The 19,508-nt window shown below is 38.8% G+C and overlaps 1 protein-coding gene across 1 annotated transcript in view; it reads right to left on the reverse strand.

Annotated features, from left to right (window-relative positions):
- The window catches only part of arnt2 (aryl hydrocarbon receptor nuclear translocator 2), a 172,954-nt gene that overhangs the window by 25,152 nt on the left and 128,294 nt on the right, over positions 1 to 19,508 (reverse strand). Inside the window, exons 14-16 of the mRNA XM_088004065.1 lie at positions 7,271 to 7,394; positions 6,803 to 6,905; positions 6,562 to 6,700 (exon numbers count right to left, since the gene is read on the reverse strand). Coding sequence (XP_087860191.1) covers positions 6,562 to 6,700; positions 6,803 to 6,905; positions 7,271 to 7,394 — 366 coding nt within the window. The remainder of the gene's footprint in view (positions 1 to 6,561; positions 6,701 to 6,802; positions 6,906 to 7,270; positions 7,395 to 19,508) is intronic.

The raw sequence follows: 19,508 nt of genomic DNA on the forward strand, positions 1-19,508 counted from the left end.
CTCGCTCCCAGTCGGGGAAAACCCCACACGCTGTAGTGATAAACTGGCCAAGATAATCCAACATGTTGAATATGCCTGATTTAGATCGGAGCGGCCACGACGTTCTACCGTTCTACCGACTCAACCCCATCAGTCGTAACACACCTCACATCGCAAGTGACAAATCTTAGAACGTTGGATGTTCTTAGATTGTCGTAATTGGGAAATTGGGTCAAAAAAAAGTGTAGTGTGAACTGGGCTTAAGGGAAGAGTGAACTATTGCATCAAGTAATCGGATATGCCCGTCTTCTCTATTTACATCTATTGATTATTGAAGGGCAATATAGTATACAGACTTCATAATCTGTACTCTTTTGGTTGAATGTAGTTTTTATTTCCACTTTGATTTTATGTTTGTTAGTTTTTATTCAAGTGCATTTTTTGTTATTGAAGACTGAGTAGGCCTGCACGATAACAAATTTTGCTTGAGCGATTAATTTTCTAAAAAAATATTGTGATAAACGATAATATTGTTTCAAGACCTTTTGACACTGATTTAATGGAAAAATTACTAATAATGCATGCGATTTCCTGCCATAGATAGATACACTTTATTTTCAAAAGAACACATAACACTGGAACTGATAAACTAAATAAACAAAACAAGCAAAAACAAAAATAAAATGGATTCTCAGGCTCCATTAACAAATTAACATTACTTGAATAAAAACTAAGCAACATAAAGCCAAAGTGGAAATAAATACTGCATTCAACCAAAAGAGTGCAGATTATGAAGTCTGTATACTACATGCCCTTCAGTAATCACTACATTTAAATAGAGAAGAGGGGCACATCCGACTACCTAATGCAATAATTCATACAACATGGTTTTTTGCCCTTATTTTCCCCTTACAACGATCTTGGATCGTTGGCCAATCTAAGATTGTCGCCGGTGATTTCGTAACTGATCATCCTGCAGTGTGTGGTGTGCTACGTTAGTTCGTCGTGGCCGCTCCGATCAAAATCAGGAGTTTTCCCCGACTGGGAGCTTAACGCAGCCTGTTGAATGGGACAGGTAGCCAATCAGAAAGCGCAGATTCACCTCCGCTTTCTGAGGGGAAATTACGGAGGGGAATCCCAAACAGCTGACACGGCGCAACCCGAAGTCCAGCCAACATTGGAGATGATATGCGGAAACAACATTAATGTTTTCAACATTTAATATAGAAATGACAAGGGGAGGAGTTGGAGCCAAATTGCTACAGCAGTTGATAAACCCGGTAAGTTTTCAGCTGTTCTTCGTTAACGTGACATAAATAGGTTATAATCAGTGGTGGGAAGTAACTGAAGTACAATTTTTGTGTATCTGTACTTTGCTTAAGTAGATTTAATAATGAATACTTTCAACTTTTACTCCACTACATTTTACAGTAAGTATCTGTACTTTCTACTTCACTACATTTCTACAAAACTGTCGCGTTACTCGTCGCGTTGCTCTTTTTTCTGTTAAAATGTGAAGTTCAGGGTCTTAAGGTGGCGCCATAAAATCCAAGCAATAACGTGACTTACGTGTCTGTTGTCACCCATCGCCTCCCCCTTTACTCACACGCGGAGCTCCAGACATATGGAGTAGTTTCCTCTGAGCGGGAGAAGATGTCTCTCTGATCATCAGTAATATAATAGCGCTGCATAAGATATGTTGACATGTAAAATCAGCAGCGCTTCGGTTGGGACTTGGTCCAACTTTTAGTGTCACTTGGAAGGAAAGCTTAAAGAAAGGTAAGCTCCGTGGACGTGATGCTAGCTGTACTGACTGAGACACACATGTTGCATCTGCGATGAAAAAAGGTCGTCACTCATGCGCTGAATTATTGTGCGGAGGTGTTGACTGGGGTGTCGCATATATGAGACAAGGCTGTGACCAAAGTCTGCAATATAGTGATATGACATTTATGAACGATCCAATTCTTCTGGACGGATCTGTACTAAGTCCTATAGGACTGAAGCCTCACTCAGATCAAGCAATTTTGATAGGTACACTTAATTTTATTGCATCATGTAGCAAGTCTTGGTCTTGATTTGGTCTCGGGTTAGGTGGTCTTGACTACAACTCTGCTACGTGGCTCCTTGGTTGCATGTCCTCCCCCTCCCACCCTCTTTCTGTTGGACTTTCAAAAATAAATGCTAATAGTGGTAAAAAAAAAAGTGAAGTTCATGCTATTTTAGGACAGGAGACAAAATGTTTCCATTCCTGAAATTATGATGCATAGAATTGCATGTCTAAATCTAAACCATGTTACAGAGAGTAAACACAATAAAAACATGCTTTATCTGTGGCACTGTTCATTAAAATGGCACATTGCTGATGTGTTAAAATTAAATACGATCGGTTAACTTAATGATATTGTATTAGCCACTAATGCATTCAGCAAGTACTTTTACTTTTAATACTTAAGTATTTTTAAAAGCCTGTACTTTTTTACTTAAGTACAAATGTTAATGTGGTACTTTTACTTGAGTACATTTTTGTCTGTGTATTTGTACTTTTACTGAAGCACATGTTTTGAGTACTTTCTCCACCACTGGTTATAATGATTTCCATTCAGTCAGGACTTTATGCTGACTCTAGCCACATGAATCACATGTAGACATTGATTAATGCCTGATTTTAAAATTAGTTAACTAGACTTGTAGCCCTTATGTTGTGCCCATGTGGCTGGACACCACACGGCACGATCGAACCCGATCGAACTGTTATACCTAGGATTTCTGTCGGCTAATGTGTGGTCTCTCAGGTTTTGAAAATGGGCAGACAATTGGCCGACAACTTGTGTCGTGTGCACTGGACATTACACTAAGGAAATGAGGAGGGGAGAGTCAGGGGAGAGCACCGGAGTTTAGCCTTTTTTCATTCAGTGTCATCAATAGAAAGAAAAAAAGGCAGGAAGAGATGATAAAGCTGATAATTAAAATGAGGTCGATAGGTTTAATTTATCGTGCAATTAATTGATTTATCGTTTATCGCGACAGGCCTAACAGAGTCAATTTTATTTCTCTTTTTGGTTGTTTTGTTTACTTAGTTTACCAGTTCCAGTGTTCAGTGTTCTTTTGAAAATAAAGTGTATCTATTTTTGCAGGATATCGCTTGCATTATTATGTCATTACCATTAAGTTTAAAATGGTCTTCAAACAATATTACCGTTTATCGCAATAATTTGAGACAATTAATCGCTCAACAAAATTTGTTATTGTGACAGGCCTATACAGACATTTTTTTTTTACCATTTATACACAATTATAAATAACTGGAATAGTTGTGTACTTAAAAGACAAAATGTAATTACTTAATGACCTTTCTCTCTTGCTCTCGATGAAGGCGGACGCTTTTTTCCTCTGCTCCCTCCCTGCCCTTCTTGTTCTGCTTTTGTCCTGTCTTTTTCTATATTTTTGGACCCTTTCTTTGCACATCATTTATTCATGATAACAGGATTTCTGCTGTTTGGAGCTTGTGGATTCCTGGCTTATCGACAAATTTGTGACAGACTTGGCCGAACACTCAGACTGTTGGTATGGACAGAGACGAGGACTCTAAAACTCACTAACGAGTTGGAATTGATTTTGGAGAAGTTGCTAGTTTCGGTTCAATGGAATGACCAAACTAATTTGGACGATTGGGAGCTTAGATGTATCGGAGAGACTTTAGGGAAGATTGAAATTTATAATCTTCCCGACCTAAGACATTCTGTTTCTGATTTGGCTTTCCCCGTGTGGCCTTGGGAGGGCTGCATATTTCTAATCTCCTTGAAGATATGTAAACACAATGCTCTTCCCTCCTCACCCCCTCCTGTATCCATGGAGTTGCGAAGCTGAACGCTCCTAAGGACATTCCTGGATAAACAATACCTTTATCGGGGCTCAGTAATGTTTCTTCATGGCCCTTTGACGTCACCGCCTTCACTCGTATCATTGTTTTGCCCATTGTTTTGTCTGAATGTTGCCACTTGCCCTAATGTGTCCTTTCCTCTTTTTTTTGTTTTAGGTGGAGTACTCCCTATTTAACCCAGAAAAGGATTATTTTAGTTTACTAGTAATATCAGAAATTGTGGAGTACGCACTATTTAGATCAGGGGTCTCAATCTCAATTTACCCGGGGGCCACTGGAGGCAGAGTCTGGGTGAGGCTGGGCTGCATAAAGGATTCCACAAAAAACATTTAAAAAATATCCTCAAATGTCATCAACATTTAATTATTTCTCCAATACATGAACTGTAGGCTTTGGCATGATGAAAACATGATGAGGGTGTGACAAAATTTAGGGTGCGTTCACACTGCAGCCTGAAGTGACCCAATTCCAATTTTTTGTCAAATCAGATTTTTTTTTGCCAGGCTGTTCACACTGCCACACATATGAAACCTGTATGTGTTCTGCAGTCTGAACGGGCAAACGACCTGAAAGTGTCCCCCATGCGCAGTAGAGGGCGCAATAGTGTCAGCGTTCTCAGTGTTTCACCAACCTTCATAAAAAGAAGTGCTCAGTGTTTGCGGAAGTAAACATGGAGGCTAACGGTGGAGCTTAGCTTACATATTTGAAGTTGTTGTCCAACCGGAACAGCATATAACAACTCAATCCTCATTATAGTCCTTCATAGTTGTTTTTCTTCCCACTTGCGCATATCAGGTCGCAGAATTTGTTGAGTATCAGTGACATTCAGTTCAGATGAATGCGGCCTGGACGTTAGGTCACATTTGAATCGGATACGTATCGGATATGGGTCACATTCGAAAACAATCTGAACCTGTGCTGTTCAGACTGTCATGAACAGGAACAGTCACTGCTTAGTTTGTATTACTTTTAACCCAGAAAAGGATTTAGAACAAACTTAGAATTGTGGAGTACTCACTTTAACCCAGAAAAGGAATTAGATCAGTCACTCTTTAGCTTGTTTTATCAGAAACTGTAGAGTACTCACTATTTAGAAATGGAATTAGCAACCCTGAACAGGAGTTGCTAATTACATACTTTAGAACAACATTAGATTAGTTTTCTTTTCTCTTTGGTTTGTTATTTTGTTTGTATTTCCTTTTAACTCATGTAAAACACAGCCTTATTGCTGAAAATGTGCTATATAAATACAATTACCTTACCTTACCTTGTAAGTTTTAATCCAGTGCAGACATACGGCCATGGATAAAATACCACTCTCATTTTCTTCAGGTTTATTGTTCATTTTTATGTCTTGTACAATAACCGTTTAATTAAAGAACTTTTATCTAGCCACTTTAGAATAGAAAATCATATAATAATTATCTTACAACAGGGGAAAACTCCAGAGCAACAGCACAATGACAAACAATGGAATGTTTGTCATGCAAAGATAAAACCTAAAAGAACAAATGAAGGGCAACATGCTGTACAATACTGACAAAGTTATAAATAGCGCACCTTAAATATAGTAAAAACCAGACAGATATATCTACAAACCTGGTTGGAGTGCAGCAGCGGCGTAGCATGCATCTGAGTCAGGGTGTACCGTGGGGCTGTGTCGGGCTCCGAAGTGGCTAACCGAGGCTTCCCATTCTCTCTGCTACGTTGACAAAAATGACTAATTCCTCATTGCTTCATCAAGTTGCCACTGAATATTGAAGTCCGATGCAAAGAAAAACCAGCATCTCGTTGTTCCACCGCTTGTTTGTAGCTTCCATCACTCCTGTGTTGCAGTGAGTTTGAAATTTTGCGCCGTTTGTTTTTCTTCTCTCTTTACTGCTACGTCTGACCACGCCCACAACCGGTCAGTGAACAGGAGCGAAACTTGCGTCACCCACACAAGTTGGGCCAGTCCAGCTGGCATAAAAAGCAGGGACCTAAAAAGCAGGAACCGGCCTCAAAAAATACTGGTGGAAACACTCACAAAGCAAGCCTAATAGAGTGGAGCCGGGACCATTAGAGCCAGTGGAAAAGGGGCATTTCTTCCTGAAACGGATACAGTTTAATGCTGGGCATTTGATGAAGATCAGCTTTGTCTGGAGAAGACATTTTACCAAAAATTCATGGTATGTATTTGTGCGCTATTACAGCGATAGTTTTTACTGTTCATTCATCTTACCAATGATTAATGAAAAACATAGACTTTCATAGGTCTAAATAGTTTCACATGACAGTAGAACAAATGTTGATAATCCTAATAATATGTGGGAGATATGTAAACTCACAGTACTTTTTAAGATTTTTGCTGCAGTTTTTTAGTTGTGTTGAATAATTTTCTAAGTTAGTGATTAGCCTGTGGCTCTCTGGGATGTTTTTGCATCATTAAATTGATCAGAGGACTGAAATTTTATCCAAAACACTTTGTCTTTAGATGAGTTGAAGGAGAAAGTCATTGACTTGATCCAGGCTTTGACTTCACAGATGAGGCCAAATCTGTTGTAATGGTATAAAACATTACAGCAGATTTTTATTAGTTAACTTGACAACGATCACAAAGCTGATGCAAAGTCATCTCAACCATGAGGAAGTTTGGAGTTGTGTGTTTTTTTTTCTTTTTTTTCCCCAAATGTCCACAGCTTTCACTCCATGTGCATTACCTGTCCAGCGAATGGGGGTCGGTTGCCTGACCAAGCTACCTGGCCTGTATTAAGTTGTCTAGAAATCTGAGCTAGATTCTGATTGGACGACCCCGAGGACTGGATGTCATTTACACCAGGAACATGGATCACAGAAGAGCTGTGAACAAAAACACAAAACCAGACAAAAAGTCAAATACAAAGCTTTTACTTTACATATGTAAACTGCCAGAATAGAATATATCCATTAACTGAAGCGTACCTGAAGCTTTTGGCAGAGTGGCCCTGCTGGAAGGGAGAGCTCTGGGTGTAGAGAGGCTGTCCTCCTGCCGTAGAAGAGGGAACCATCATCTTCTTGTCTCCCGCTTTGGATAAAAAGGCCCCAGTTACATATCACAGCAGTCTATATAAATGGTAAGTGTGTGTGTATGTGTGTGAACAACATTTTTATATCCTGGTGTGGACCTATACATGTCTAAAATGTGGGGTTGTGGGTCCTCCTTGTGCTCCTCCTTGTGGGCACATTTTCTTGATCCCCATGAAGGTAAATACTGTTTTTGGGTTAAGTGTTAGGTATGTAATGGTTATGGTTAGAGGAAGGGTTAGGCGTAGAAAATGAATGGAAGTCAATGTAAAGTTCCCACAAGTGAAAAAAACACAACTGCGTGTGTGTGTGTGTGTGTGTGTGTGTGTATGTGTGTGTGTGTGTGTGTGTGTGTTGCAGACATACAGCCAGATATGCTGGTGTACATTTCAGCAAAGCGTGGGTCTCTCTCCTGGGAGAAGAGAGTCTCTGTCTTATCAATGGTCTTCCCTGTATCGTGGACTCCACTGCTGACTCCTGCCACAGGCACCTGAAGGAACAGTTACATGTTATGTCAATTTTATTAAAAATAACATAAATACATGGTTACATGTAGTTATGTGCATATAGGACATCTACTACATGTCCGAAATATTCTTCTCCATTCACTAAATGGAGAACATTTATAGAACAAGGTTGGAGGTGTTCTTCTGCAGTGCAGGCGCTGACTACTTTCAGAAAAGGACATTAGGATTTCGTGACAGCAGTTATTAAATTGTCTTTTTAACGGGGTTCCAGTTTAAACAGTGGGTGCACTTTTAATCACACCCATTATGGGTACAATTAACAAGGGAGGAAATCCCATGTCATTATTGCTAAAAATTCAGTCTTACTTTTTTCTTAGATGAATGATAGATTTAATTTGTTCTTTGTTTCTTTTGTCTTTTCATATTGAAGAAACCTTTGTATTATAACAAAGGTTTCTTTTATGATTTCTTTGGGAGGGGGGGCAATTCTAGACTTTTCCAAGATTGGGGGGGTCGGAACCTTTCTGCCCCAGTATTTCCGTCCATGCAAATTAAGGTCCAACAGTCTAACGAAGAACTTTTCTTGCCTGGATATTATTATCATGGAAACTGATCATCAATGATCAGAAAATTCTTAGGAATCATCATATATCTTCTTATTTATTATTTTAAAAATGCCAATGCAAATTGTCAAAGGACAATTCGCAGTTTGTGGTTTGTTAGAATGGCCCTTAGCGGCTGGAGGAAGTAGGAGACTTGAGGCAGAGAAACGGTGGAATCCCACTAGGTGTTTATTCACCAACATTTAACACAGACTGCCCTGCTTACAATGGCCTAGGGTCTCAGCAGCAACAACACTCAATGTGGCTAACATGCAGGCTTTTATAGTCCCTGGCTGCTCCAATTAATAAACCCACCAAGAAACACGGTAAAACAAAATACATGCACACAAACAAACCTTGACAAAATAACCAAATCTTCAGAATAATATATGTTAGCAAATACTATTCCATTAAAGCACCTCTAAAAACACATTTCTATAAATATAAATCCAATGTTAAACTTTTCAAGTGCATAGCTCTATTGCTCCCCCTCTTCCATTTGATTTGGTTTCTTCCAGAACCTTTAAAAGGTGCTTAGGCCCCTGGGGAATCTTTTAGCCTGAACACACTGCAGAGGAAGAGACAGAGGTAAGCCACACCCACACAAAGCCTTCAAACATTTCAGTGCATTTCAAACAATCACAATACTTGTATTATACATTTGTTTGTTGAATTTAAACCACCAGTTCCAGCTGAGATGCCACTGCATAAAAACACACAATCAATAAAATACTTCAATCTGTTTGTATCCGTTTCTTTTATCATTCAACACACATTTTAAGTGTTTTCCAGCCAAGTAATGAAGACCTTCATTACATGGTTCTATCACAAACTGCAAATTTTGTGGTAAGTTTTTTGTTGGACAACATTAAAATATGTGGGTCAAACCTGAGGTGTCTTCACTGAACGCTGAACTTCAGTTCAAGACCGTTCGGTGTTTAAGAACCAACAGCAGAAGTTAAAATCTATTCTTTGACAAAAGAACACACTACACTACAGAACCAACTACACATGTGCAACAGCAGGATTATCCTAAAAAATCTGTGAAAATACACAGGTTATGTGATTATTTTCATAAATGTCAAATAATGTCACATCACCTGATTAAATCCTTAAAATTTCTAACTGTCATAAGTTATAGATTCAGGGCCCACAGTTTAAATGATTTCAAGTATTTGTTTACTGTTACATAATTTGGGCTTCCAGCTCATAAAACCCACAAAAACAGAACTTCAAAAAATTAGAATACTCTGAAGAAATCTGCCTAAATTTCTCAGTTTTTGCAGAAAAAAAAAAGAAAGACGTTAAAATTAAAATATTGTTTTTAAACATATCTTTTAAAAATGATATGTCTTCAATACTTGGTTGGGAATCCCTTTGCCTTTATCACTGTCAGCTCTTCTTTGTCGTTGGGACTGGTGCCCCTTACTTTCCTCTTGGGTAAACCCTCAATGGAATTTAGGTCCAGCAAGTTGGCTGGCCAGTCAAGCATGGGCTTGGGCATCAAACCAGGTTTTGGTGCTTCTGGCGGCACGTGTATGCCGCCAGAAGCAAGTTCTGCTGGAAGATGAAATCTGCATTTCCATACGGGTCCTCAGCAGAAGGAATCACGAAGTCCTCTAAAACATTTTTGATAGACTGTTGCGGTGAACTTGAGTTTAAGAAAGCAGTTTATCAACACAATGTGCCCCAAAATCATGACTGACTGTGGATATTTCATACTGGACCTCAAGCAGTTTGAGTTCAGTTCCTCACTTGTCCTCCTCCAAGTCCTTTGGCTCTTCATCACCGAATGAAAGGCAAACATTACTTTCACTGGAAAAGAGGACCTTAGAACACTGGCCTATGATCCAGCACTTTTTTTCTTCTCCTTGGCCCAGTTGTCCTCCATGAGCCAATGTCCTCCATTGGCTCACGAAGAACCCGACAGTTGTAGCCCATTTCCTGGATGTGTTTGACTGTGGTGGTTTTTGAAGCTATGATCCCGCCTCATTCCGCTCTTTCTGGATCTCTGCCAGATTCTTGAATCTTCTTGGCTGGAATACAGTCATCTCTTTGGTGCATCTTCTCCTGCCACATTTTGCCCTTCCACTAGACCAGTGTTTCTCAACATTTTTTTTGGGTTGGATAGTGGATAGTGTTCCCCTATCCATGATCCAGGTCCCTCACTGCCCCCATCAAAGAATTTGCAGGCTACTTTGCACTGAATATTATTTTATTAGTAATATTACTATCACTATTGTTAATGTTCTTTTATGGTTGTTTCTGCATTTATCATCAAAAATAATTTTCCAGAGAACAAAAAAGCCATGGGAATAAAAACATTTTTTTTACAGAATCTATGAAAAATGCAATGGACATTCAACTTAACATCAGTAGGCCTAACAGCAGACAGAGTGGGGAAAAATTCTTCTTCTGTGCCATCTTCTAATGTTAGTTGTTAAATCTTGCACAAAATGACCAGATAAAAGATGTTAAATTAGAGGAATAAAATGTTCCTCTAGTGTCCCAAATTCAGGGTTCCTCATGTACAAAGTGGAAACCACACAGAGAAAAACCAGTCGCCATTCACTTCAGACATATCTAGGGTTTTATTCAGACAATTAAATACATAGAAAAACAGATCAGCATCACACCCAAACCATCAAGAAGTCCAAACCATAAAACAGACATTAATTACCTGTGAAAAGTAGAAAAATGAACAAAATACAAAAATAAGAGAAAAAGCGAAGGCGGCTTTGGGAATTGTTTGTGCGGCCGCAAACAAAGCAATTCGATTTGCTTCTGTGAAGTGGAGGTTTTTATTAAGAGGTGCATTCCTAATTTTAATATATTCATTGAAGGTGTGTCCTCTCCTTCTAAGCCTCTAAGCAGTTTCAAATTACCTAGATGGGATGGTCTAAATGATTGTCACCTTCTCTGAGACCTATTCAAAACCAAAGATGAAGAGAGAGAAAGAGCAAAGGTCCAGAATGAGTAAAAGTCAGAGAGAGCAAACAGGATTTTCTCATGTTGGTTATATCTGGAATCTCTCCAGTTCCTCCCTTTCTAAACATTTGAACAAAGACCCTAGTTGTCAGAAAGAGATTTATTTTTCACCTAGACCTTGTTTTGTTTTTCTCTAGGTTTTAAGTGTCTTCCTTACCCCTAGAAAATCACCAAAGAATTTGACTTGTGAACAGGCAGAACTTGTCTTTTCCATGCTGTTTTTATCTGAACTGCCTAGCATCTGTTTCCTTTTCTGAGCGATTCATAAAAAAACAGATTCCTGCATTAAACCTAAAGTAACGTATAGGCAATTTGGAACCCAATGTTCTTATTTTAAAATGCTGATGATTTTATATAATATTGTACATATGGTTAAGTTTAAAAACTAGCATATTTTAATTTTATTTTCCTAACAATGTACAACAATGCCAGTTTAAACTCTGATCTATTTGCAAAAAACTGAGCTCTGAGCATCATTAAAACATGGATAGAACTGCAACTATATCAATCATAACTCTTTTTCTCTTCAATGTTTCTGTGAGTTTCTGATGTAGCAGCTCTGTGCTGCCTTCAGGAGAATGGGACATCAGAGTACCATCCATAAAATTTCACCCACATAGCATAACTGTGCAAACCAGAGCTTTCAGTGGAAAAACCAAAAGCTCCAGATCCTTTTAACGCCATATAAATATGGGACAGAAACATGGATTATATCTTTATACAGACCTGTCAATTGATTTATAGGTTAATAGTTTTTTTTTTCTGGACAGGAATTACACATAAAGCTGGTTCTTAATCAATCAAATCAAATCCTAATGAGTCAAACTGAAAGTGTCATGGAGTCACTTAACACCACCACGACATTAACACTGACATGAAAAATAATACTGAAGAAATTTATAAAATAAAATCTAATTAAAAACATAAATAAGTGATAAGTTCCCTGTTACTGCTATTGTCTGTAAAATATATTTCTTCTTAGTACTAGATGTTGTCTCAACAAACCCAACAACATCTTACCTTTTATCTGAAAACAGTGTCTGATTGTTCTTGCCATACAAGTCCTCTGTATTAATTATTGCTCGAAAGGTCTTGCCATACCAGTTTATTCCTCTGTATTTACTTTAGTTTCTTAGTTAATTTTTGCATTTTGTTCATCATTCATTTCCATTTAGTTTTCTTTGATTAATATCATCCTCTCTTGGTTTATTGTCATGTCTTCTTTAGTTTCTTTCCTGTTAGTTTTATTTTATCGTTTGTATTGATGCTCATCACCAGTAATCTTCACTCATGTCATTCACCTGCACTGCCTAATAATCATGATTTTCACTTGATCTGACTGTCACTATAAGCTCTTGATTTTTCACTGTTCATGGCCGGATTCGCTGATCCTGATTCACATCTAGTTTGTTGCTCCGTTCTATGTCACGGTTCTCTTGTTTCAGAGTTGTTTTTTTACCTCCTACGGTGTGGAGCTGTCGGGAAGTGTATCGATGGAAAAAAGCAGGCTGATGTAAACCTTTTAAAACGGGAAAAATCCCGGTATTCTGATGATTAAAATTCAAAAGTACTGTGGTACAACCATTTCATACCGGATCACTTACAACACCGATGTTAACTGTATGAAATGAATGCTGTCTATCGTGGTATCCCATGGAGGGATTTCTTTATTTAACTTAATTTTTCAGAGGGATACACAGTGAGGGTATCGTGATTTTAGTCACATGTTTATAAGCGTGATATTCTGTTGTCCTTCCTTGGAAGCATCCAGACAGACAATAAAACTCTTTTTAAAGTTGCTGCTTTGACACGACTACAGCACTGCCAAAACATATGTACAAAAATCCTCAATAAAACAAAATATTTGAAAATCAGACATGAGACAAGTGAATCACAGAAACGTCATCAGCAGGTGTAACGCTGACCTGATGTGGTGAAGCTAACAGTAGCAGGAGAACGGAGCACTAGGCTTTCAATTGACAGGCTTGGACACCAGAGACTTGTGGTCAAGGGAGGCAGGTGAGGCAGAGAAAAATAATATATAGTTGTTACGTCCACCAAGGGCACAACATATTTGAGGACACGAGACAAGAATGAAGGTTCAACAAAATATTTTTATTCTTAAACTCTCTTGAACTTTAGTTTTTATTTTGTTCAGCTGCTTCGGATTTTCTGTGAAGAAAAAGAGAGTTAAATGCCCTCAGTTTCCCGTGTCCCCAAAAAAGAAAAACAAAACCCCAAAAGTATTAACAGAAAGTTGGGCCTGGTGAGCCGATCAAACAGAACAAAACGGTACAGCATGGGGCCAACCCTATACAGGGCCGTCGAAGCCCCTTCTAGTACTGGACTAAAGCAAAACCTAATACAACCTAAAGCAAAACCTAATACAAAAGAAAGATCGAAACCAGGACAACCGGTCCCACCAGGCCAAAATCACAACGAAAAAGCAAACAAAGGCCAACAGAAATACCGCATGGCAGGCTGGAAACGTCAGCTGCGGCCCACAGCGACTGGACGTGCGCGCACCGCATCAAGACGCGTCCCCGGTGGTGGTGGAGCAAGCGGAAGCGAGTGGAAGGGCAGAGATCCAACATGCCGAAACCCAGCCTATTTATAGGCGGACTAACAGCGCCACAAATTAACGTAATCAAAAGACCAAAAATAAGAAATTATCCAAACTCCAAAATATATTAACAAAAGGTCATTCTACTAAAGTCTATAAGAAAACAAAGGCAAAAATAGACAAAAATCATCATGATGTGCCCGAAGCACATCATGATGTGCTTCGGGCACATCATGCCCGATTATATCTTATAGTGATATAAGTGATATCTTATATCACTATAAGATATCACTATATCTTATAGTGATATAAGATATCACTATAAGATATCTTATATCTTATAGTGATATAAGATATCACTATCTTATAACAATAGTGATAAGATAATTAGGTCCGAGCAGCTAAGTGCTGTGAAGGCCTATTGTAATCATAGTGCTGATTATTATTCTGACTCCGCTACCGTCAAATGAATTGGCTTTTAGAGGCTTTTTTTTTTTTGCACATTTTTATTGACAGTTTTTCCATACAAGTGTACATACAGACTTTACACTATTTTCTTTTTCCAAATGTTCCATACATATCATTCAAGAAAAGCTGCACATACAATCTGTACCTGCCTTAGACATAGCAACTTTGCTAGTCTATCCAATCTATCAATTCTTGTTGATTAACAAAAGAAAAAGAAAGGAAAGAAAAAAAGCCAACAAAAAGATCATCCAAAATTTTTTTTTTCTTTTTCTCTGTTCTTCTCTTCCGAGTCATCACAATGTTAACTCTCTTCTCATCGAAGACGAACTGCAAGCAAACTATTTACAGTCTGTAGCTCTATAAGGGTTCCTGTAACCACACTATTAATCAATAAAGTCTGATCTCCATGGTGAAATAAATCCTTGCCACTTTTTCCAATAATTCTTAAATTTTCCAGATTTTAATCTGATGGAAAAAGTCAGCCTTTCCATAATATAAATATTATATTGCATTACGTCAACCCAGTCTTCCCTTTTAGGAGCTTCTGCCTTCAGCCATTTCCTAGTAATGGCTTTTTTGTTTGCTACCAACATAATCCTATACATATATCACCTTGTGAACCTTTCCGACCCTCTTCCCATGTACAGAACATGAAATGTAAGTGGAATATTCAACCCCAGTACCTTATCCATACCAGTCTTTATGTCCTGCCAATGGGGTACCATGAAGACACAATCCCAAAATACATGGAAGTGACCCGCTCTGTCTTTTCCGCACTGCCTCCAGCATTTTGTATCTTGGTGTTTTCTTTGTGCTGGCGTACAGAAATATCTTACAATATTCTTCCAGGCAAACTCTCCACGAAAGGGAACAAGATGTTTTCCACTGTTGCCCACATATCTCCTCCCAGTTCTCCTGCGAAAGCCCACAATTGGCATCTTTTTCCCGTCTTACTTTTATGTATGTTGTATTACTTTTCTTCAAATTTTCCAATCCTGTATACAGTTTGGAATTATTTTCTTCCCCAAGTTTGATTCATTTGCTGAAATAAACATCTTAATTATACCAGATTCAAACTCAATTAAATTTATCCTTCTTAGTAGTTCCTCTGTACTACAACAAGAGATCCTTGTTGTTTAACCCTTCTAGACCGGAACGTCTCGGCGGCGACACATCTAAATTTGCAGTACCGTAATTCCGCCACACGTAGCGCTATCTGAAAAATTCCAACGGTTTCTGAAAGGGGAGACGTTGCAATTTCCAGCAAATATCGGGTTAATATGGTAACCTCACACCCGCAGCTGCAGAGAGTGTAATTAATCCAGGGGGCACTCGTTTAATAGACGGTATATTGCGAAAATAACTTGCTGGATATTGAAAGTTCCAATTGTTATCGATATCATCTCACAGGACATTTAAAGAACTACTTACAATTAAAATAAGGAAGATTTATTTAGGCAGACGCTCGAAACTTTGGCGTAAAAGGGTTAATTCATATTTATTCTTTATTTCTTCAAAGCTTTGTATAGTATTTCTCTTAACCATCTCCCAGAATATCTTTGGACCCTTTTCCCATTTACTAAATGTTTTGTCTGTTACATTAGGTTTAAAATCTGAGTCATGCGTTATCCACCTTAGTAGTCTACTCTGCTCTGTCTACCCATATCTTAAAATAATTTCATTCCACATGTCAAGAGATAATCCTAGCCATAGATTCGACTCCTCCCTAAGGTGTTTTCTCAATTTGTTATCATTTATTATGGCTTGTAGAGGTATCGTGGGTGACATAGCACATTCTATATCTTTCCATTTTGCAGTGTATAATGGATTGCTTATGTTCAATCAATCAATCAATCAATCAAATTTTATTTGTATAGCACATTTCAGCAGCAAGGCATTTCAAAGTGCTTTACATAATTTTAAACAGTGAGAAAGAAAAAGAAAGTAATAAAAAGATAAAAAGAAAAGATAAAATCACAGCCTAACAGGACAAGGCCTCCAGCCTTGCAGCACCAGGCTCCGTCCACCTGTTTCGCGAAAATTTTGCGCTAGGACTTTCGCTGTCCTACGCGGATTTTGTGCATTAATTGGTTACCTGTTAGTCTAGAATTTACAGGGTTTTATATACGCGCAATGACTCCCAGTCACTCGCAAATACATAGAAGGCATCAATTGCCATAAGCAACTGTAAACAGGTGGGTTTTAAGTTGAGATTTAAAGGCACCCAGTGTTTCAGCTGTTTTACAGTTTTCTGGAAGTTTGTTCCAAATCCGTGGTGCATAGAAACTGAATGCTGCTTCTCCTCGTTTGGTTCTGGTTCTGGGGATGCAGAGCAGACCAGAACCAGAAGATCTGAGGGGTCTAGATGGTTGGTACAGCAATAACAGATCTTTAATGTATTGTGGTGCTAAACCGTTCAGTGATTTATAAACTAACAACAGTATTTTAAAGTCTATTCTTTGAGCTACAGGGAGCCAGTGTAGGGACTTTAGAACTGGTGTTATGTGCTCTATCTTCCTGGTTCTAGTGAGAACGCGAGCAGCAGCGTTCTGGATCAGCAATTTGTAAACATCTGGTTACTCATCTGAAAACCATGGCAATCAGATTGAAAACCAACAAAACCAACAATGCTCCGGGTGTCAGATGTCCCCGGAGCATTGTTGGTTTTCAATCTTGAAATTTCTGAGTCTATTTCTTCTTCTGTAATCTCCTTTGTTAATATATGATTTTGATCTTCTGTTATTCTTGGTAAATTCAAAGATTCCAATAATGTATGTATTTGATTATCATTATTAATTTCTACTTGAGAATATAATTTTTTATAATAGCTTTCAAAACAATTTTGAATCTCTTCTGTCTTAATGTTTTCAAAATCAGGGACTCCTCTAATTTGATCAAATGATCACATTTTGATCAAATTAGAGGAGTCCCTGATTTTGAAAACATTATTATTTACCACTTGCTTTTTCATTCTAAGTTAGCAATTTAGCTGATTTACTCCTCCTTCATAATACCTTTGTTTTGTGTACAGAAGGTTTTTTTTAATCTCATCTTCCAAAATGCAGTTTATCTCGCTTTGTATTCTTTTAATTTCTTGAGATTTTTTTTCATCCAGAGAGAAGTTTTTGTGTTGCTAATTATTTTAATTCCAATTGTAACTGTCTAAGTTTACCCTGTTTTTTCTTAGCTTCGAGGGAAGCTAATTTGGCAATTAGCTTCCCTCGAATTACTGCTTTCCACAGCGTAGCTGGGGATACCGCCCCATTATTATTTTCCTTTACATATATATCAATTTCTTTCGCAAGTTCTTTCTTCATATTCCCCAGTAATAAGCCTGCATTTAGTCTCCACATTTTCTTTTTGTTTCCTTTGACAATTCCAGGGTGATATATACTGGACTATGATCTGATACATCCCTTACTCCAATGTCACAATTTTCCACTCTGTAACTATCCTTATTATACACATTATAGTAAGGTCGATTCTTTAATAAACTGAGTGAGGTGGTGTAGTTTCTGCCTGATGGATTTAGCTTCAGGAGGGAGCTAAATCCAGACATCCATTATTCCCAGCACTGCCATTTTCTTTAAATTTTTTGCTAATTATAGATTTTTGCTTCCCGCCATCCGAACAATCAAGTTGTGGGTTCAATCTGAGGTTTAAATCTCCTCCACATATCAGAATGCCTTCTCCCTCAGCTGTCATGAAATCAAACATCTTTCTATAAAATGACCAGTGGTGGGGGGGGGGGCATACATGTTCAGGATAGTGACCAGTTTTCCTTCTAATCTCCCCTTAATCAGCACGTATCTTCCTTCTTTTTCTATTGTTTCTGAAAGTTTTTCAAATATAGATCTTCCTGATCTATATTGTGACTCCTCTCCTACACCCTGATCTATGAGTAAAATACTTGACTAAAACCATTTCTCTTTAGTTTCTCATGTTCCTTCTCTGTCAGGTGCGTCTCCTGCGGCAGTGCCACTCCCTCCCTTCTCAATTTTCCTAATACTTTAGACCTTTTAACTGGGTTGAGCATCCTGTTCACATTAAAAGAGGCCAACTTTAATACCTTTTTCTGTATTGTCATTTACTCCTTGTGACTCCTTATTTTCCACCTTCTCTACACCTTAGGACCCTTAGGCTACCCTTAGATAAACAAAGTAATAATGAACATACAACTGAACAGTTTTAGAACGTTCACTGATGAATAAGTGACTAACCAAAGAACTTCCAAGAGTAGGGTCTGCACTTTGACCCTTTGTAAGCCATGATGGAAAACTTGCCCAAAGGCAAGTCCTCTCCCTGCCAGAGGGAGTGGGCCCTTCTTGTTGCAGTTAGCTTCGTTCATGTTTGTACCATCGCTCCAATGTCCACAAAAAAAAGGGGGGGGGGATACCAACCCTAATGAAAAAAAAAAACTCCCTCAGGAAATAATTAGTAAAATAAAAAAAAAATAATTCTGTTAGCATGACCCGAGTCATCATTCTTTAAGCCCCGGTTTTTCCCTTCAGACTTGAATAGACCCATCCAAAAAACAAACTAAAGATCTTAAATACCTCATTTTAAAGGGCAGTGGTCCTGAAATCTCATCCTGACTTCTCCTAAAACATTGGAACCGTTGTTGTATCTTTCTATTGTCTCTCTCTGTGTCTGTCCTCCTTTCTTGGCCCCGATGGTCTTCCAAGTTAGGCGTCTGATCTTCTCCAAGCTGGTCACCGCCGGTCTGGTCTCCGCCACCTGCAGCCCTCGTTCCGCCATGTCTTTGGTCGCCTCCTCAACCGTGTTGTAGATCCGTGTCTCTCCCTCGTAGAAAACACGCAGTCTCGCCAGGAATGGCGTCTGGAACTGTATTTTCTTCTCCCGCAGGACTCTTTTTGCCTCTTTGTATTCCTTTTGTTTCTTCAGCACTTCCGGGGCATAGTCATGGTCCAGAAAAACTTTCTTCCCCTTGTACATGAATCCTTTCTTCTGCCATGCCTTCTTTAAGATCTCTTCTTTCACCCTGAAGCTCATAAACTTTACCACTATCGATCTCGGTGGTTATTCCGGGGAGGGACGCGGCGGCAGAGCCCGATGGGCTCTCTCTATCTGGAAGGGAAAAGACGGCGGCAGCTCCAGTTTCTCTCTCAGAAGTTTCTCAATAAATTCCGTCATCGAACCGGCGCCGTCCTCTGCTCCCTCCTTGAGTCCATGAATCTGTACATTCTCCCTCCTTGAACGTCCCTCTTGATCCAAAGCCGTGTTTCGAACTGTTTCTGTAGCTCCAGGAGCTCCATTGTAGCTTCCTCAATGTGCTGCAAACGCTCCTCTGCTTCTTCTATCCGGTTCTCTGCTTCATCAATACGGCTGTTAGCTATTTTAATCTTCTCCTTAATTCCTTTTAGAGCGTCAGAGTTTTCTTTACGGAAGTCTCGCAGTTCCTGGAGAATTGTTTCCAAATTTGCCATGTTAAAGTCGGAACAGACCTCTGCGGTTTGAGTCTTTACGTTCAGCTCTGGTCCTCTGTTGCTTCTTTA

This window comes from Poecilia mexicana, unplaced genomic scaffold, assembly GCF_051168715.1.
Source record: "Poecilia mexicana isolate PSO_F unplaced genomic scaffold, ASM5116871v1 scaffold_3, whole genome shotgun sequence".
Taxonomy (NCBI): domain Eukaryota; kingdom Metazoa; phylum Chordata; class Actinopteri; order Cyprinodontiformes; family Poeciliidae; genus Poecilia; species Poecilia mexicana.